The sequence below is a fragment of the Lytechinus pictus genome, chromosome 10 (genome assembly GCF_037042905.1).
Source record: "Lytechinus pictus isolate F3 Inbred chromosome 10, Lp3.0, whole genome shotgun sequence".
NCBI lineage: Eukaryota > Metazoa > Echinodermata > Echinoidea > Temnopleuroida > Toxopneustidae > Lytechinus > Lytechinus pictus.
Window position 1 is genome coordinate 13,884,046 of NC_087254.1, and position 21,749 is coordinate 13,905,794.

The 21,749-nt window shown below is 37.5% G+C and overlaps 1 protein-coding gene across 3 annotated transcripts; it reads right to left on the reverse strand.

The window, feature by feature from the left end:
* Nucleotides 1–564: 564 nt before the first annotated feature.
* LOC129270214 (hyalin-like) lies at nucleotides 565–21,397 on the reverse strand. 3 transcript variants are annotated; one of them, XM_064105370.1, is made up of 16 exons: nucleotides 21,064–21,397; nucleotides 20,352–20,456; nucleotides 19,192–19,413; nucleotides 17,750–17,851; nucleotides 16,613–16,666; nucleotides 16,188–16,241; nucleotides 15,783–15,836; nucleotides 15,377–15,430; nucleotides 14,974–15,027; nucleotides 14,385–14,438; nucleotides 13,797–13,850; nucleotides 13,080–13,133; nucleotides 9,204–9,461; nucleotides 7,288–7,545; nucleotides 6,568–6,852; nucleotides 565–3,792 (listed from the first exon to the last, which is right to left on the reverse strand). In XM_064105370.1, exons 2-16 carry the CDS (start codon nucleotides 20,395–20,397, stop codon nucleotides 3,635–3,637), a joined length of 1,761 nt encoding a protein of 586 aa, XP_063961440.1. In that variant the 5' UTR covers nucleotides 20,398–20,456; nucleotides 21,064–21,397; the 3' UTR covers nucleotides 565–3,634. The 3 variants fall into 3 exon arrangements, with proteins under 3 accessions (XP_063961440.1, XP_063961441.1, XP_063961442.1); XM_064105371.1 differs by lacking the exons at nucleotides 13,797–13,850; nucleotides 21,064–21,397 and having other exon boundaries at nucleotides 20,352–20,441; XM_064105372.1 differs by lacking the exons at nucleotides 13,797–13,850; nucleotides 14,385–14,438; nucleotides 21,064–21,397 and having other exon boundaries at nucleotides 20,352–20,441.
* Nucleotides 21,398–21,749: the final 352 nt, after the last annotated feature.

Below are 21,749 nucleotides of genomic sequence, written 5' to 3' on the forward strand. Positions count from 1 at the left end.
TAGATGGACTTGGGGAACCTGCATGTTATGCTGCAGTTGGAGGTCACATGGTAAGGTCAAAGGTAATTTCAGGTCAACAGTAAAGTTTACATGCAAGACTGTCTTATGACACCTAACTCCGCAACCGTAAGTTGCTTTTCAACCAAACTTGGATGGTAGATGGACTTGGGGAACCTGCATGTTATGCTGCAGTCGGAGGTCACATGATAAGGTCAAAGGTCATTTTCAGGTCAACGTTGAAGTTTACATGCAAGACTCTCTTTCTCCGCAACCATAAGTCACTTTTCAACCACACTTGGATGGTAGATGGGCTTGGGGGACCTGCATGCTAAGGTCATTGTCGCCATGATAATTGTATTTATTTGTCAAATTTCTGTGTGAGCTCTATATATCGCAATGATGGATGACCCGGTGGGTTCGGGGGATACATGTGCTCGGCTGCGCGACCCGCCGAGCATCTCTAGTTCCTCCATTGATTTCCTTGACAATGATATTTTTATTTTCCGTTTTTCATACTTTAATAGAACATTGAAGACAACAAAATTACATCGCAATCCATGAAATGGTGAATACACATGGGATAAGTGATCTTTAATGAAATGATCGTCTACGGATATTCACGCAACAATAAAACATTGATTAAGTTTAACACAAAGGACATGATGAACAGACGGAAACTAGTGAGAAAAATTTGGCCAAATGAGCATTTCAATTACAACAGCAAGTCAAACATTCAGATATCTATTTACATTTAGTCAAACAACATACAAATTCTGGTGTAGAATCAAAGTGCAATGGCTCATGTCCCAAACTTATTGGAATCATATTTTGGCATGACAGTTGGTCCCAGAGAATACTTGTGCCTGATAATACATCGATTGGATATTTTTTTTAAAGATATGAACTTTTCACTGAATACAGTAAATACAGTAAATGACGTTACATTTACTTTAGTTGTAGGATTTATAAACACTTTTCCCTTTTTAAGCCCCCCTGAAAGTGGTGCCCGTGTAACCACTCCCTTAGACACGTCCCTGCACACAGCCATGGCGAGTAAGAAGTTCTATTTCTGATGTCTCATATTTTAGACTGCTTATGATAACCAAAATGAAAAAAAAAACACTGAAAAATATATACATTACCAAGACTTTCCAGTTTGAATGCATTTCGGTTGTCCGCTGTCCAATGCAAAAGCCCTATATTTATTTATTTTTTTTCATTCTGATACTCTTAAACAGAGACATAACAGAAGAAAATGAGGTAGTTATATAGTAAACCGTGTAATTCCTACACATTTTAAAATGCAGTGAACTTTGAAAACATAACTCATTTATGAAGGAGTCATTTGAAATATGAAAGAAATACCCTCATCATCTTGGATTGCCCATATAGACTTATGGTACAGAGACAATAATGTGACTTATAACAGAATATCAGCTAACAATCCTATTCTACAAAAGTTTAGTGACCGTCAAAACTGTTTTGTTTTTTTAGCCATTGAACATTTGAAAGTTGGTCTAGATAGGGTTAAGTCTTCATCCAATCTGTAATTGTTTCAGGGCATAAATTGTAAATCAAGGTATGAATTTGAGTTGTGAAATGCACTTTAAATAGACTTAACAAAACTTAAAATGTGCTTTAATGCATTAGCCTATGCTAATTCCATTGCTTCATCAAAAAGAAAATTGCAACAGTATTACCGGAACGCACTAATAGTACAACCGAAAAGTCTCCTACTTTCCCTGGTAGAATGAAACCTAACTGGCTGCCTTTTTTCTGAAAGAATACTTGTTTAAAACATCTTGTCAACCACAATTATTTCACACATCTCTTCATCTCGTTTAGTTACAGGGAACAACACTTCTTTATACATCTGTTTCTACTTTTACTATGTCATCTCCAAATCCAGTAAACAGGCTGGCATATTTTTCTTAATCTCGAACTACTTCTACTGAACAAAGCCTTCAATTTTTATGAAAAATTAGTATTCAAATAGTATTTGAAGTCACTTAATTGTATAAAATAAATTCTCTGGAAAAGGTGTTTTAATTATTTATTTAGAATTTAAATGAGACAAATGGTTACCATATTAGGAATCCAATGGGTATGCAGGCGATATCCCAAATGTTCTACTTCTTCAAAATTGACAGCCCTACTTTCAAATGAAGGATTGTGCGTATTAAACCACTCAATGCAAAAAATACCAACTAAAACGAATACAAAAATAAGAAGTACATCAACGTAGGATAAACCGTAGGGCCTACTGGACCATATATAGTAGAGCGGATAAGCTCAAAAAAAAAAACAATTGTGCAAATTTTACTAAAGCATGAAACTTTCACAAGTATTAGTTTATGCCGTAAGATTTATTTTAGAGATGGGAGAAATACAACATTATGAGATTTGAAGGGGTTTCTAAAAACTTTTAAAGAACACCAGTACTTTCATCTACGGATGGTTCTATAATCAGGTGCAATAAAAATGAAATGAAATATCCAAAATGATTATTAACGTGTTTGGCTGATCTCTTTTTTGACATCAAGAAAATTAAATGTCCGGCTCGGATGACAGTATCAGTTTGATTAATCCTCATCACTTCTAGCCTAGCAATTGAGAACTTTGTATCTATTGTAAGTAGGGATTTTTCACACGGCGACTCAGAACGGATTCAAGAACACGATAAATATATTGGGATTGCTCGCCAAATGACACAGAACAGCAGGGAGGTCTTTGTCGAAAATGTGTGAGTTTTGGAGCTGACGAAAAAATGCAAATTTGTCGTTTGTCCAGGTCAGAACAGGTATGGTCCATCAATTTTCTTGGATGCTCCTTTTTATGAAGGGCTTTAACAATACATTTTCTATGTTCTTGAATCTGTTCTCCTGAGTATTAGTAGTATTAAGGCATTTTTTGCTACGCATCGATCACTACGCAGACACTTTCTATAATGCGGATAATCTTTTGTCAAAACCCCTTCAATGACAAACGGCTTTTGTCGAATATCGATGAATCAAAACGGTAGTGTCCTGGGCTGTGGGCAAACGACATATTTGCAATTTTTCGTCACTTTCGAATCTTCGGACAATCTGCTATCCCGGTCCACCAACTTTCTACAATAGTCTATCAGCTGTCGCTTGTGATTCAACCTTCATTTTCAAAGGAATTGGTGCGTTATAGAAAGCGTCTGCCTAGTGATTGCAAGAATACGCTATTGACTCCAGATTACAATTCGATAGTGAATGAGAAGGACAAGTCATTGACTCTTTCAATAATCGCTCTATAATTATAATTCAAACAGTGATGACAGGCTTCCTGAAACCCTGTACGACTCTTGTTCCCTTGGTTTTATTAAAATGCTATCATTTGACATACATGTATATTATCTCGCCAAGTCGACAAACAAAACATAACCTGGATTCGTTTCCAACTGTATAGGGTGCGTGCATGATGTGAATATAAAATAAAATCGTGTCATTTACTTTATCAAATCGTGTCATTTACTTTTTATATGCATGTCACCATGAACATATTCGCTATCTCGCCATGTTGACATAAAACTTTTTGTCAACTTGGCAAAATAACATATCGTTATCAAGTCGGCATCTCGACAATTCGTTGGCACTTTAAAGCTTTCCTAGGTCTTGGTTTGCCCGAGTATCAACTGACAAACAGTGAGACATTGGGATGAGCATGGTACATCAAACCATTTGAGACGATCAGTTATCAGCGGATAGTTGACTATTACACAGTCCTCAGAGACAAGCAAATTGTTTGGTTCACCGTTATGCCACCCTGGTAAATATAACAAATCACAAAAAATATTAATTTCAAGAAAACTTTACATCCTTTAAACATCCATACTGGAAAGAACACAGTGTGGAAATGTAATTCACCTTCACACTGATAAATGTCAACAGTGTGAACCACCAGGTGCGGATCGAGCTTTTGCCAATGAGGGGGGGGGGGGGAATTTCACCCCTAATTTCCCCGATCGGCCGCGCAAAGTTGATATTTGTTTGTTTCTTGGAAAGGGTAGTCCTAATTACAGTCACTTCTTTAGCTTCTTATATTCTTTTAAATCAACATAAATATGTAATAATCTGATAATCCCTACTTAAATAGTGCGAGTGACGAAGCGCGAGCTACGTTTTTTTTTTTTTTTTTTTTTTTTTTTTTGGGGGGGGGGGGATTTCATGTATGTTCTGAAAATTCCGGGCAATGTTTTGTGATCCTGAGCAAGATGCGTATGTTCCTAGATAATTACTGCAAGCGCGAGCAGAAATTCTAATATACGTTCTGGCCTGATCGAAAAGGGACCTGTTAAGCATTATTTACAGTTAGCTATGAAAATGATACGTACTTCAAGTATTAAATAATGCGAACGCGAAGCGCGAACTGAATTTTTTTTTATTCCGACCTAAAAATCATAAACGGGATAGGTAGATGTATATAACTAAAGAATTGATGCGAGCGGAAAAAATGACATTTCAGACCTAAAAAAGGGGACACTCTATTCATGTTTTGTAAAGTATAAGGTTGGGTAATTTGGGTATCTTCCTTCATAAATAATGCGCAAAGCACGAGCTGAAAAATATATTCTGGTCTGAAATTGTAAATGTTTATAACATTGTTTTACTAGGGGGCTGCACTCTACAAGCTCCGTTTTTAGCAGCATAATTTGCTCCCTACCCTCGCTTAATTTTCCATCTCACGGTAGTCTATTATTATCTCATATCGAAAATCGGACAGGTGTTCGATTGAGTTCGATTTAAGCATGAGACGAGAGAGAAGAATTTCTATCATGCTCCAAATATATCAATCGATAGTTGCGTATCTAGGGGGACATTGGGCAAGTGCAGCGGGTGTCACGAGAAAAAAAGGGGTATCTAGGGATTTAATCCGCCCCGCCCCTCCTCCCAAAAGGAATATCAACATGTTAAAACCAGTTCATGGAGGGAGTTATAGACTATAGTTATGTAAAGATTGTTCGCTTCGCTTCAACGCATTACTCCTGCCTGAACCACATAGTTTTGCTCGTATAGAACACATTCATTATGCACTATTGGGATAAGTATATTCTGCACCAAATTTAGATTAATATAACCTCGCAGTGCGGGTATCTTTAAGGGGAAGAAAACACAAACGAGGAAAAGGGAAAGGGAATGAAGAAAAGAATCGTTATAATTAACCCATGAGATAAATGCACGAAAAACGAAGCTATTTAGGGTTAACCCCGAGGTCAACACTCTAAATTGCAGGAATTTAAATTACATCCAAATGGACTGTAGTTAGGGACCAATCGAATTCTTGATTTATCCTAAAGATTCATTTTTGTATCTCAAGTTAGGTATTTGAAATGTTTTTAATCCGAAAGATTCATTTTTATATCTCAAGGTATTTGAATTAAGATTGGGATTTCCCTTGAAATTTAAAAATGAATCATGATTAAAACTAAATCCAGAATTTGATTGGTCCTTATATAACTACAGTTCATTTGGATTGTTTGATATTATTTAGAGTGTAAAATACCACAAAAGCTCATGAGCCCGTTTCCTAGCTCGCACGTATATTTTTTATAAGGGATTTTTCACAGGGGGGGGGGGGCAAAACCGTCCGCCAAAAAATTTGACAAGCAAAAAAAAAAAAAAAAGGTCTTCAATCACAAATGAAGGACTTCGTACCAGAAAAATTTTTGACAAGCAAAAAAAAAAAAGGTCTTCAATCACAAATGAAGGGGCATGGATACGTCCTTTGCATGGGTTGTTGCTCGTCAGGGGGGGGCAGACTGCCCCCTCTGCCCCCCCCCCCCCCCGTAGGTACGCTAGTGGTTGTAGAGGTCAGTGGTTTGTTGCCGTTGCTAAAGAAAATCAGATATTAGGTATTTTGTCAAGGATTTCTATAAAGGGATGGTCAGGCTGGAGATATTTAAAAAGAGTATAATGCACAGAGTAAAATGCTGAAAATTTAATCAAAATCGGATAACAAGTTATTGAATTTTAAAGATTTGCATTATTCCGGTGAAACAGTTCTTGGCATGTCTTCACGAATATTCATTAGGTGGGCTGATGATGTCGTATCCCCACTTTTTCTGTTGTATTTTATTATATGAAATTAGGTTTATTCAAAAATTTTCTACCAAGAAAAAAAAAATCGCATTGCATTAGTTATTTATTGCCGCAAGTCATCATAATGGAGACACATCATTTACACATGTATGAAAAAAATGAATCAATTATGATTCCATGTAATAACACAAGAAAAAGGAAAGTGGGGATATGACATCAACAGCCCACCTAATGAATATTCATGATGATGTGCATATAACTGTTTTCACAAAATATTTATCAACTTTAAAATTCAATAACTTCGTTATTTGTTGTCCGTTTTTAATGGAATTTTCAGCATTTCGCTCTGTGAATTTTACACTATTTAATATTTAGATATAAATATTTTTAGCCTGGACCATCCCTTTAAGTCGCTCGAAATATTCAAATCCTGGGAAATAGGAGACAGGGCGCTATTGCCTTACGATACGCCACCATTATCTGATTATGGAGTTGCACTTACACTCTGAGGATTGCTTGGTTCCGGCACCATCCACATCACAGATGAAATCTCCCTCTTTGAAGTGGTCGTTACAGTTGATCCACACCCATTCGCTATGGGAACTGAGCAGGTTCCGTAGATCGGCGGCCTCCTCGTTAGAGTTATGAAAGAGAAGCGATGGCGATCTGTACCCAGAAACGGTAAGTACCGGGTCTAATCCTGAACAGAATGCCTTAGCAACTGCCCACTTACGTTGCTGCTCGTCCAGATTGTAACATTTTGATGACGTGCATTTCCATTCCTGAGCTGAATGTTCGCATCAAAAGAGTGAAATGATTTAGTAACCACGATAGAGAAAAAATTTGGGACATATGATTATTCATTCGTGATTTTGACTCTAGGTTTAATCATATTTAAAGATAAGTGAAAGTGCAAAAGAAACTGTTATTAGATAAGTCATATATGTGGCCGCGAGTGTGTTTATGCTGTGGGTGAACTATATTGATTGACATCAAATTTGATATTCATTTATTCAAGCAGAAAAACATTGGCATGATTTTATAAATTACATCATAATTTCAACATAATACCTCTCCATGCACCTAAAATCCCATCCTGCTTTCAAGGCCTACAGCTAGACATCTCTAAGGAGCTTATTCCGATCGATGGTCCAAGTGTCTTAAGTCTTTGGGGATAGCTTTCAGGCCTTATAACACGATAGTTTTGCTTTTAAGGACTTACTTTCCGTAAGAACCTCTAGAGTAAATGAGCAGTCGCTATTGGTCAATCCAGATCTGTCCGTAATATTGAATGTGATCGTAATGGAACTTCCAACCGCGACTTCAAATCCTTGCTCATGGTTGGAGGTGATTGAGGCGATACCAGCCGCATCCGTTGCATTTGGTTCTTCCCAGTAAACTGGGGCTGTGACAGTATCAACACTAGCCAGGATTGTCCTGTTTCTTGGGCACCAGGTAACTAAAGGGGGCGTGGTGTCCACTGTGGAATGCGAATAAATTGATAAATAATCCAGATCTAATAAAGTGGTAAGCTTCCCGAGTCAGAATTTATTTCACAAAGGTACGATAGCCTACTGCATACAGAAGACGAGTAACGGGTTCCTGGTTGTTTGCAAGTCTAACTTTTGGTTGCTAGGCCTACCATGGTTGCCAACTACAATTATTTTCAAAAAGTGATAAAGTGTAAAAGTCATTCGTTTTGCAATCTTGGTTTATAGGCCGATTTTGGAGACAAATTAAGCAGGGTTATTGCAACGGCTATGCATCCCTTGTATTTGTATCATATATACAGTAATTGATTGATTACCTTTAAAAAATAAATATATAATATACAGGCAAATTGACTCTAATCCAATAAAATAGCTGTATGTCGGTTGTTTGTGACCTGCCTTGGAGTCTTTATGAAACCGATTTCAAAACCACTGATATAAGTCTGGAGGGGGGGCATGCACTTCCATTGACGAGTCAGTGGATACCAGACGCGATCATGGAATTTCGAAATTACTAAGCACCCTAAACAAGTATTTTCCATTCTGAAAATGCACCTTTTACAAGTATTGGAAACAAACGGTACCCTTAAGTATTCCCTGAATTTACCCCCTATACAATGTCACGGACGTGATTACGGACGTCGGGTTTACCTTTACTTACATTGGGTTTAGTAGGCCTGCCGCCCCACCTCCCACACCTCGCTGAAATCTGACTCTAAACACGTAGTGTTGGGTAAAAAGTACATCATCTATAGAACATTTTAGTTTTTTATATCCTCGCAAATTTGACCGAATAAAACGTAGCTTTTCTATAGCGAAATATCGTAAATGTATACCTTTTTGTGTCTGTGTTTTTGACACCCCTATACCTATAACGTGCCCAATCTTGAAAAAGAGATCCTCCTTCCCGAGATCTTTTTTACGCGTTTCTTTGGTCGCGCACGGTATCCACTCGTCAATGAAAGTACCCCCCCCCCCGGGGGGACTAAGTCGTCCACATTTCATTCTTTAAAAAAATAGCAGAAACCCCTTCGTTATTGAATTAAAAAGATGACAAAATTTCGTATGCCATCGTTTCATTTACATTGTACCACGCTAACGTTGCTGTCTTTATTGCGAGAGGGAATGAAATCTTTCACTTGAATCATTAATGTAAATTCAGTAAGTATAACTTGTAAACTGCACAGCATTGTTCACCATTAACAGGAGCATGCAGTAAGTGCTCATAATTACGTGTTTTATCATGTTCACACAAAACACAGATTTTATGTAATATACAGTACATCATATCTAGAAAATATATTGAACAATCATGCATTTTTGATGTGGGCGTTGCTGGCTTTCCATAGTTGAGGTTGATCAGATCAATCACAACTCTTTGTAAAATTCATCGATCAAATATAGTGCTCTGTTACATCTATAACAAGCCATCACTTGATTATTTTCAAAGGCATGAATTAATCATCAAACGGCTCTGCTTTAATTGTAGGTTCATTATCTATTAATATCTGGATATTGATCAGAAAAAAGAACCCCTAGCATATCACTGTAGACCCACTTTCTAATAGAAATGAAATCAATGTTGAGGTAGTAGTAGTACATCAGAAGGGAAAATGGAAATCGAAGTGGAAAGTCTAGAGGTTGTTACCGTAATACAACGAAACTCGAAATGAGCACGATTCATCGATCCATCCACTCCCATCAGATATTGTATAGAAAACTTCCACGTTCTCATCACTGCCATTGAAAACAGATCCTGGGTTGATGTTGGCAATGACGGTAGGTGTACCGGATGCATGGGCGACCCTCGGTGGTGCCCAGGTAACGACTGAACCGACATTTCCCAGTTCTGTAGACTGGTTGATATTTAATGGACAATCAATAACTGAAGGGGTCACGGCATAATCTAGGAAAGAAAATTGTTATCAATAAATCGCGATGATTATGACATGAACATGATGAATGATAGTATTGATAATGAAAAGGATATCGAGAGTTATACTTTTAATCCTGACAATGATCGAGAGTGATAATTTTACTCCTGACAATGGTCGAGAGTGATTCTTTTAATCCTGACAGTGATATCGAGAGTGATACTTTTAATCCTGACAATGATCGAGAGTGATACTTTTAATCCTGGCAATACTGATATCTGCCAAGTTGGGAAGAATTAGCTTCAATAATTAAGAAATAAGAGCAAGTTGAAGTTGTTTTTACATTATAGTGTATATTTGCGTATTTTGGTGATATTCGGGAGCATTTTTCAGATATTTCGTCAGCAGTAAGGTATATGTATATAATGGCTTGAAAGGGCATATCTTGAAGTACCTAAATCCAAGAAAGGTTACAGATTTGACCATCCATAACGCAATGACGACGAATCAAAATAATCTTTTTCAAAATCTCTTTATTTCAAGCCGGTTACTGAGAGTGAAATTGTAGATATTGTAAAAAAGTTAAAGGCTACAAATAGTTGTGGAATAGATGATATGAATCCTAAAGTATTAAAAAATGTTATTCATGTAATTTCAAAACCACTATGTCATATTTTTAAGTAGTGCCCATACATAAGAAAAATGATATTCATAATATAGCAAATTACCGACCAATATCAATTCTTCCTTCTCAAAAATGATTTTATTTCCTCTCAGTCACTATTTACTCATTGTCAATATGGTTTCTTGAAGCATCTTTCTCCTGAAATGGCATTAATTGATGTATATGATTTTTTTACCCGTTCTTTTAGTAAAAAAGCGCATACTATTGGGGTTTTCTTAGATTTAACAAAGGCCTTTGACTCTATTGATTTTTCAATTTTATTACACAAGCTTAAGTTTTATGGAATCAGAGGTTTATCTTTATCTTGGTTTGAGAATTATCTTTATGGTAGAAGTCAACACGTTCTGTATCAAAACACATCCGATTCACTAAACGTAACATGTGGCGTGCCGCAGGGCTCAATCCTCGGCCCCCTGTTGTTTTTACTATTTATTAACGATCTTCCTAGTTGCTCTGATGAGTTGAAATATATTTTGTTTGCCGATGATACCAACATTCTTTACTCAACAAAAATTACTTATCAATAAACAACAATTTAAATGACAAATTAATCAATGTTTCATACTGGTTTAATTGTAACAGATTATCATTGAATGCTGAAAAGTCTAATTTAATCTACTTTCATAGTAAAAAATCTCAATTTCATACAAATATTTCTGAACAACTAAAGATATCAATGAACGGCAAGATTATCCAGAGAGTCCACTCTGTTAAATTTTTAGGTATTTTTATAAATGAAAACATGCCATGGACTGATCACATTATGTATATTGCAAATAAAGTGTCAAAGGGTGTTGGTATCATTGGTAAACTGCGAACAGTATTCCTAAAATTATATACTGAGACTGCTTTACAATACATTTATTTTACCATTTTTGACTTGCTGTAATGCTGTTTGGGCAAACACAAATCTAAGTTGAAGTCCCTTTTTTTTATTACAGAAGAAGGCTGTTAGAATATGTTCTTTGAATTCACATTATGCCCATAGTAGGCCTCTGTTCAAATCACTCGAAATTCTAGACATTTATCAGTTGAATAGATATTGCATCTTGATTTTATTGTTCAAACATAAAATTGGGTTTTTACCTTGTTTACTTAATAATATGCTTTCATTAAATATGTCAGTACATAACTATAATACAAGGAACAAAAATAAATATCATTTATGGGCAGTCGAAAATTCCTATCTGCTATTTTCATTCAGTCACAAAGCACCAACAGTTTGGAATGACCTGCCAAGTAATATAACATCAATAAAGAATTATAATGCATTTAAAATAAGTATAAAGGAGCATTTAATCAATCTTCAACTTGTGTAGATTTATTTTCCACCTTTTACCTTTGTGTAGGTTTTTTTTCCCCTTTATTGTTTGATCTTGTGTTTTATTGTGGGCAAATAAGTTTCTTATATCTTACTTTGTCAATTATATTTTGTCTAATTCCTTTAGGGGAGGTTATCTAGACAAACTCTATTTAAAAAAAAATAATTTCCCTATTTCCTCTGATGTTTAAAATGTTAACTTATTGTATACATATATATTTTATGTGGAAGACTTTTGTAATACATGTACATGAATATGGTTTACATTTGCTCAATTATGTATTTTTATGAATTTTTATATTGTGATTTTTAATTGGAAATAAATGAATTGAACTGAATAAATATTAGAGGGCGCTATCTCGATAACGGAAAATTATTGATGCGTAAATTGACTAGCATGATATAATGCAATGAACAATTCCTGTACATATGAGATCGAAATGAATAAACACAAGAAAGTTATGGCCATTTTATGATTTTCTGACTTTACATTTCAATAAATTTGCAGTTTTTAAAGGAAGACTTGTATTTGAATTAAGGGCATGAAGGTGTCATTTTGAAGAGCAGGTTATGGTCGCAAGTGATGGAGCAACTCTTTGCCTATCTATAGCAATTTGTTAAAAGTCTATAGCATGCAGGATAACGGAGATATGAAAGAATAAAAAATGGTATGCAAATATACTTAAAATGGACAAAATGGCGCCTGCACGGTCATGCATGAGTGACTTTGGAAAATGAAATAAAAGGTGCACAGCAATGGGTCATGGAGAACATGGCTACCAAATTTGGGAGAATTTAGATAAGGGACGGATCCTGGGAAGGGTTTCCAAGAACCACGTGTTAAACGAATGGGATTCTGTGGAAGAAGAAGCAGACAGAAGACGACGGAATAGGAATACGGAACAACAACAAGGCATTGTCTCCATTGATGGCGTCAATGCAATTAAAAAGAAAAACTACATGCAATATAAAAGAAATTAAATTCAAAAGCATACATATCAAATTAAAATACATAATAGATAGAATGATCGAAATGTAACAATAAAGTGGCAAACTAAATGAACATTAAAATAAAATAATTTTGACTGATATGAATTTATGCAGTGCCCTCGTATAGTTTGTTCAGTTTCCTTTGGAACCCAGCGTATGTTCCCCATGTTTATATGTCTCGGGAACGAAAATACAAGGAGAAAACATGTTTGCTTGTTCTTTGGAATATACACAAAAATGTATTATCTCGGCTTTATATTAGTGCCTAGGTTTCCGTGGTTTATCATTTCATGTTTCCACGCAGAGGCGTCGATCCGAGGGGGGGGGGGGCGATCGCCCCACCAATGAAAATATTGAGGGGGGGGCAAACATATCGATTTGCCCCCCCCCCCATAATTCCGGATGTGAAAACATAAAATAAGATTGTAATGTGACACAGAAATCGGCAGGCGAGATTGAGATACACAACTTGTTCTTTATAAATCTATGTGTGTGTGTGTGTGGGGGGGGGGGTGAGTTGTGTGATCGAGCGCCTTTGGAACGTTTATTCATGATTTTGCCCCCCTCCCCCTCATCTGAAAAATGGATCAATGCCCCTGTTTCCCCGCACGACTTTAACAAAATTAGAGGGAGTTGATCCCACCTACTACATACCTTTTATCGTCAGTGTCTCGGTTGGTTCAGCCGAACTTGTTTCTCTCCCCGTACCTGTAATAATCACCACACCAAAATTTCAAAATCTGAAAGTTGTCTGTATGTGCAGCGACGATATTATTTTCAATAACCAAGGCGACCTAGCCCCCCCCCCCCCCCCCGCCCTTACGAACGATATGCTGCCTCGTTCTTCTTTAAAGCTTCATCCTTTTATCCTTTACAAATGGATTATGACCACAAAATATTTGGAGTTCGGTGCACCCTCCCGTATTTTTTATCAGAATATAAGTGGGTCGACCCCACCTATTACTGATCTTCTGTCGTTAGAGTCTCGGTTGGTTCAGCCGAACTTGTCTCTCTCCCCGTACCTGTAATAAATGACCACACCAATATTTCAAAATCTGAAAGTCGTCTCTATGCAAAGCGACAAGATTTACGCTTACATTTTTCTAAGAAATCTTTCTTTTGCACGGGGAAAGGGGGCGACTTAATTGGGTTTTTTTTGTCAATGAAATAATATGATATAGTTCAATAACCAAGGTGACCTAGCCCCCCCCCCCCCCCGCCCTTACGAACGATATGCTGCCTCGTTCTTCTTTAAAGCTTCATCCTTTTATCCTTTACAAATGGATTATGACCACAAAATATTTGGAGTTCGGTGCCCCCTCCCGTATTTTTTATCAGAATATAAGTGGGTCGACCCCACCTATTACTGACCTTCTGTCGTTAAAGTCTCGGTTGGTTCAGCCGAACTTGTCTCTCTCCCCGTACCTGTAATAAATGACCACACCAATATTTCAAAATCTGAAAGTCGTCTGTATGTAAAGCGACAAAATTTACGCTTACATTTGTCTAAGAAATCTTTCTTTCGCACGGGGGAAGGGGGCGACTTAATTGGGTTTTTTCTGTCAATGAATAATATATGATATAGTTCAATAACCAAGGTGACCTAGCCCCCCCCCCCCCGCCCTTACGAACGATATGCTGCCTCGTTCTTCTTTTAAGCTTCATCCTTTTATCCTTTACAAACGGATTATGACCACAAAATATTTGGAGTTCGGTGCCCCCTTATCTGAAATCTGAAAGTTGTCTGTATGTGCAGCGACAATATTATTTTTAATAACCAAGGCGACCTAGCCCCCCCCCCCCCCCGCCCTAACGAACGATATGCTGCCTCGTTCTTCTTTAAAGCTTCATCCTTTTATCCTTTACAAATGGATTATGACCACAAAATACTTGGAGTTCGGTGCCCCCTTCTGTATTTTTTATCAGAATATAAGTGGGTCGACCCCACCTATTACTGACCTTCTGTCGTCAGAGTCTCGGTTGGTTCAGCCGAACTTGTCTCTCTCCCCGTACCTGTAATAAATGACCACACAAATATTTCAAAATCTGAAAGTCGTCTCTATACAAAGCGACAAGATTTACGCTTAAATTTTTCTAAGAAATCTTTATTTTGCACGGGGGAAGGGGGCGACTTAATTGTTTTTTTTTTCTGTCAATGAAATAATATATGATATAGTTCAATAACCAAGGTGACCTAGCCCCCCCCCCCCCCGCCCTTACGAACGATATGCTCCTCGTTCTTCTTTTAAGCTTCATCCTTTTATCCTTTACAAATGGATTATGACCACAAAATATTTGGAGTTCGATGCCCCCTTATCTGAAATCTGAAAGTTGTCTGTATGTGCAGCGACAATATCATTTTCAATAACCAAGGCGACCCAGCGCCCCCCCCCCCGCCCTTACGAACGATATGCTGCCTCGATCTTCTTTAAAGCTTCATCCTTTTATCCTTTACAAATGGATTATGACCACAAAATATTTGGAGTTCGGTGCCCCCTCCGGTATTTTTTATCAGAATATAAGTGTGTCGACCCCATCTATTACTGACCTTCTGTCGTTAGAGTCTCGGTTGGTTCAGCCAAACTTGTCTCTCTCCCCGTACCTGTAATAAATGACCACACCAATATTTTAAAATCTGAAAGTCGTCTGTATGTAAAGCGACAAGATTTACGCTTACATTTTTCTAAGAAATCTTTCTTTTGCACGGGGGAAGGGGGCGACTTAATTGGGTTTTTTCTGTCAATGAAATAATATATGATATAGTTCAATAACCAAGGCGGCCTAGCCCCCCCCCCCCCGCCCTTACGAACGATATGCTCCCTAGTTCTTCTTTTAAGCTTCATCCTTTTATCCTTTACAAATGGATTATGACCACAAAATATTTGGAGTTCGGTGCCCCCTCCCGTATTTTTTATCAGAATATAAGTGGGTCGACCCCACCTATTACTGACCTTCTGTCGTCAGAGTCTCGGTTGGTTCAGCCGAACTTGTCTCTCTCCCCGTACCTGTAATAAATGACCACACCAATATTTTAAAATCTGAAAGTCGTCTGTATGTAAAGCGACAAGATTTACGCTTACATTTTTCTAAGAAATCTTTCTTTTGCACGGGGGAAGGGGGCGACTTAATTGGGTTTTTTCTGTCAATGAAATAATATATGATATAGTTCAATAACCAAGGCTGCCTAGCCCCCCCCCCCCCCCCGCCCTTACGAACGATATGCTCCCTAGTTCTTCTTTTAAGCTTCATCCTTTTATCCTTTACAAATGGATTATGACCACAAAATATTTGGAGTTCGGTGCCCCCTCCCGTATTTTTTATCAGAATATAAGTGGGTCGACCCCACCTATTACTGACCTTCTGTCGTCAGAGTCTCGGTTGGTTCAGCCGAACTTGTCTCTCTCCCCGTACCTGTAATAAATGACCACACCAATATTTCACAATCTGAAAGTCGTCTCTATGCAAAGCGACAAGATTTACGCTTACATTTTTCTAAGAAATCTTTCTTTTGCACGGGGGAAGGGGGCGACTTAATTGGGTTTTTTCTGTCAATGAAATAATATATGATATAGTTCAAAAACCAAGGTGACCTAGCCCCCCCCCCCCCCCCGCCCTTACGAACGATATGCTCCTCGTTCTTCTTTAAAGCTTCATCCTTTTATCCTTTACAAATGGATTATGACCACAAAATATTTGGAGTTCGGTGACCCCTCCCGTATTTTTTATCAGAATATAAGTTGGTCGACCCCACCTATTACTGACCTTCTGTCGTCAGAGTCTCGGTTGGATCAGCTGAACTTGTTACTACCCCCGTACCTGTAAAAGAAGATGGGCACACCAATATTTCAAAATCTAAAAGTTGTCTGTATTTGCAGAGACATGCAAGACTTGTTCATATCTCGACACTTTTAGAGGATTAACGCCTGCAATATATATATATTTACGAAGTCTTTGATTTACACGGGGGGACGACCTAATTCGATTTTTATTCTGTCAATAAAATTATGCATGACATAGTTCAGTAACTCAGACGACTTGCCCCCCCCCCCTACTTACGAACGATATACCCCGTATTTCTTTTATTAAGCTTCATCTTTTTATCCTCTAAATGTTTTTGACCTTTATCCCTTCCCCGTATTTTTTTCATCGGGATATAAGTGGATCGACACCATGCACTTATTACAAACCTTCTGTCACCAGAGTCTCGGTTGATTCAGGAGAATTTGTTTCTCTCCCCGTACCTGTAAAAATGTCCACACAAATAATTTAGAAAAAGGAATCATCATTGTATGTGTACGAGACAGGACCTGTTCATATCTTGACAGTTGTATATAATATATATTTTTACGAAGTATTTGATTTGCACAGGGAAGACCTAATTGGGATTATTTTCTCTCAATAAACTGACAAAATATGGCTTAAAAGTTTTATATCTTGAGAAAATAATAGGACTACGTCATTCCCTTCCCATATTTATTATGAGAATATAAGAAACGAAATAGGCATTTGTGTAGAACTTATATACCTGCTACTTTGTTAAAGACTACCCTTCAAAACCTCCCTTTTGCCGACCAATGTAATTGATATATTAATTTTTGTGATTGCACATGAACGTCAACACTTTTCCTCGTAGAACCAAGCCCATATCAGCATTATTGGCCATTAATTCTTGCTACTAGTATATCATACAAATATACCGGGCTTTGAGTAAGTATAGCCGGATTTGTCCGAGGATGGACTGGCATTACTATCGAGGGAAAATAGTAATTTTGCCATTACAACCGAGGGTGAATAATTCCCTCTATACTTTCGAAATATACCCGGTATATTTGTTTTATATCCTACATTTAATAAGTTCGAACAACTGATCTTGATAATCTAGTTCTTGTACACATAGTTCATCTTTTTTTTTAAATCTGAACCAAAATATAGATAACGCGCTGCGCTGACTGACCTACAGACGTGGATTTGTGCCTGCGCCGTCCTTTCACGGGACTTGCCCGGTATATAGTCGAGTCATCTCGCTGTCTGGTGCAGTGCGCCCGAGATATTGCATGATCTGTGTCAATGATCTGTGACGTCAATAATGGAATAGTGCACTATTCCATCATTGACGTCGCGGAATAGTCAATTTTCTTCGGTGGGCGTTTTGATTTTCAACATCATCGCAAAATAGTGAGAATATGTTTGGTCACATAATTTGTTATTTAAACCAATCAGCATACAGGATTTACTTTATGTAGGATATAGTTCCCGCTATACCTACTCAAAGCCTGGTATATTTGTATACTATTTCGTGAAAAATGATTTCGTTGCACACTTACTCATTCCACATGTTTTCCCTGTAATTCCACTTGGGCAGTGACAGACAAAGCTTTCCATCGTCTCTTCACACCGGCCAGGCTTACATGGAACCATCATGCAGTCTCATGCGAAATCAAGAAATGTGATAAAAAAATCCCCAAATTCATTTGTTTTCCTTAAATCCACCCCTCCCCTCACAAAAAATATTTGTTTGAAGCGCCCACTTTGCTACATATGCCTGTACGTTATGACAAGAGTGTAAATAAAGTGTTTTACCATGTTTACCGGGGTATATTTCACTACCAAGGTAAGACCGCTTATATGGTGAACAAGTTGAATCCGGTATAATGCAGATTGGCGGGTCCAATGCCATCCGGCCCACTGTAATATAGGCCTACACACATCATTTATGTCGTCGCTTCGTCAAACGTACAAGTGTGACCTGACACCCCAAACCAACAATAACATCCTACGCTTTATGTGATCACCAAACAGAAATTCAATGAGAACTTCAAAGAAAAACGACAAAATACAGTTTGAAGTTCGAGGTTCACTCAAAATGAGCCCATTGTGCAGCCTCAGAGAAACTCAACACCAAGGAGTCTGCAAACAACTGTATCTATTTTCTTCTCTACTTCAAATGTCTATCTCAAACAACAAAATATGTATCTTTTATTTTCCCTTTTTTATCCAACTTTACAACTTCAAATTTTGACAGTATAATGAAAAAGATTGATCAGCCAATTGTTACATTCTGGGGACCAAATCATTATTTTGGCTATTTACACTATACTTATCCTTTGGGGTGGCGGGTCACAAACGGTCATATTTTCACTTTTGACCATTTTATCCAATAACCACTGAGTCTGATATCGTTTCGTTTAATTGGGATCTCACCCATTTACCATGTGGACCACTGGGCCCCGTCTTACAAAGAGTTGTGATTGATCTTATCAACTGCAACCATGGCAAGCCATCGACGCCAACATCTAAAATGAATGTTTGTTCAAAATATTTGCCAGATGTGATGCATAATCATACATTCATTGTTTTCTTGAAAATTCAGTGTGCTTATCTTTGTTCACAAAGGAAATCCTGCAAATTTTCCCGATTTTTTTTGTGATTTTCCAGTAACCGTATCTCTTTGTAAGACGGGGCCCTGGTCTATTTTCCAACTCCATTTTAATGTGGTCTAATTATTCATCTCAAACCATTTTGTCTTATGACTTTTGCGCGTTACTATTCTGCGCTGCATGAAATGTATATCCTCGCACTCATGACATTGCGAGATATTCACCCATTTGCTTTATATGATGTGGGTTTCATCACCACAAATTGATGTTTGATTTTTTTTGGAAATAATCACCTTCAAAATGTCTGAAGTAATAAATCCTCATCTAACAAAGGTGGACGACTCAAATACTTTGAAAATATGCGATCAAATTTCAAGACTTAAGCCTACCGGGAAATTTGCAGATGCGAAAGCCTGGTGGTATCCCCATTGCGTCCCTTCCTTTGGCCGGGGCAGGGATAGCGGATGAAAATGGGATAAGTTTTGGTATGGTCCCCCACATGCCACTGTTCGGATGTTCTCTCTCCAAGCACGTACCGAAGATTGGTAAGGTATAGTTGAGAAAGTATCCATCTCCACAATTGCTTCCGTTTACTATCGTAGCAAGAGGGACTGTGTGGTTCGATGAAAATTTAAACATCTTTTAGGTTTGTTAAGTCTTTGTTGTTGTTTTACAAAGATGAACTGTTTTAGGGACCAACTTCAAACTTGCCTCATGCTTGTAGGATGTAAGTGTAACTCCGCCATTTACTATACTACTCAGCGTTGAGAGCCCTGGGCCCGTTGCAGAAAGAGTTGCAATCAAACGCAACTCAGACAATCATGCGCAACTTGATTTTCAACCAATCAACAGCGCGCATTTTTGACTTGCGATTGATTTTTTGATTTGCGTTTAAACGCAACCTTTTCTGCAACGGGCCACTACCAAAGTGCAGTGGAGTAATGATCATGATGATCAGAGCCCCGTTTCATAAAGGCTTGTTATGATAACACGTGCATAATTTCTATAACAAGTTTACTATCAGCCAATCCAATTCGATGATTTCAGTCGATTTAAATTGTTTTTTTTTTTGCAAATCTATTGTTATAATATTTTATATCAAACATGTCCTTGATCTTATCTGGATTAAGTGAGGTTCATATCCAGAGGTCACATTATGTCTTTTTATGCTAGTATAAATGAATATGACTTGTTATTGGAATATATTGATTTTTCCGACATTTTGACATCATCTTCATACTTGCACAGCTGAAATTTCTTTTTTTTATGAGCTTGGTTTTAATTGGAAAGTACCAAACAAAAATAAAACGATTGACAAATAGTCAAATTAACAAATCACAGTTGTGCTAAAAAAGTCAGTGAACCCCACCACAAAATGCCTTTCTCCATGCTTAGTGTTGAATGTAGAAAACAACACTACAATGTTGGGCAAGCCCAGAGAAACAAGCTTATTGAATGTAATATTTTATCATTTGGTTCTGCTGTTATAATATCATTTTTGAAAAATAAAAGGAAACAATATCAAGCAATTTACGATTGTGTAACGTACCTGAAAACACCAATAGTGGTAGGTAAATGTTTCTAACGCCCTCCATCACTCATCTTCGTTGCATATGTAGAGATGCGGAAAAACAACACACCATGAGGCCATAGACTGCAGGTGTATAACAATATACTCCGAATAAGGTGAACAAGTTAGTGCGATATAAACTTGATTAGTTTGTAATGTAATTAATACCTAAAGCAGATTACAAAAAACGCATGCATGCATGGTGACTGACTGAATGACGGTGTTTTTAATGAGATAATTTACAGGATTTGCTTGGGTCGTTGAAGAATGATCAAACGAAACACGAAAACAAAATATATCTCAACTTGACTTTCAAGCAGTGATATGCGCGTAGTTTTTTTTTCTAAGCTTGATTTTTGGAGTTAGACTCTGAATCAGACATGGGCCTATATTAGACCCAACATAAATCAAACCGCATAGCAAACAGCAATATATATACCAATATCCATTTAAGTATTATATAATGTAATATATCGTGCCATGTGAGACGGTTGTACGTCTATTAAATGGAACAATAATTTAACATCTTCATTAGATGACATAAACAATGATCGCCCTATTACCCAAGAATACACCCACAAAAACTTTCTTAAATTTCGGTATTAGCTTGATAATTAAATAGTATTAAATTGCTGTTCACATTTATAGAGGGGAACAAAACAAAAAGATAAACCCCTCTGGTGATACTTGCCATGCCTTCACCTGCGTCATAAGATCCACTCCATCGAAATACGTACCACAATCTCTTTGCAATCAGTTCTGTGTTATGGGGGACAGAATCACCACGAGCAAGGTTAAAAATCAATTAATCGGTACCTAAATGATAAATTCATTTCTTATGCGATATTGATTTTTTTCTTGGTTCTCGCTGTTCCAATTTCCAACTTCCTTAATTGTAAGACTAAGCCAGTAGCAAGTCTAGCTTTTTGCTAAGAAGGGGGGGGTGGGGTAACCAGTTGGTGTGACCAAATCGCGATCAGCTGCAAAGTAATGCGCCTTATCCCCCTTAGATCCGCCACTGTTCTGCTTGCGCGACCCTCGTAAGCAGGGAAGGGGAAACCAAGGCGGTGGATTAAAAATCCTTCGCAGGCTAGACCCCCCCTCAACCCCTTACCCTCTTAACCTGCCACTGTAAGCCATTTGTTAATGGAGACAATCGTGATCAATTTGTCATGGGCGGATATATAAGTGATGTACTACAGTAGCTTGTATTATTTATGGTTATCATGGCTATTGTAAGATGGTGGCTGCGATGGTTTTCTAATCAAATGCAAATCAAAGAATGGCCGAGTGTCACTGACAGACGAATAGAAATTAAAATTGTGTTTGATTTTTTCGGACTCTTGAAATTTGTATCCACATGACTAAGGGTCTACA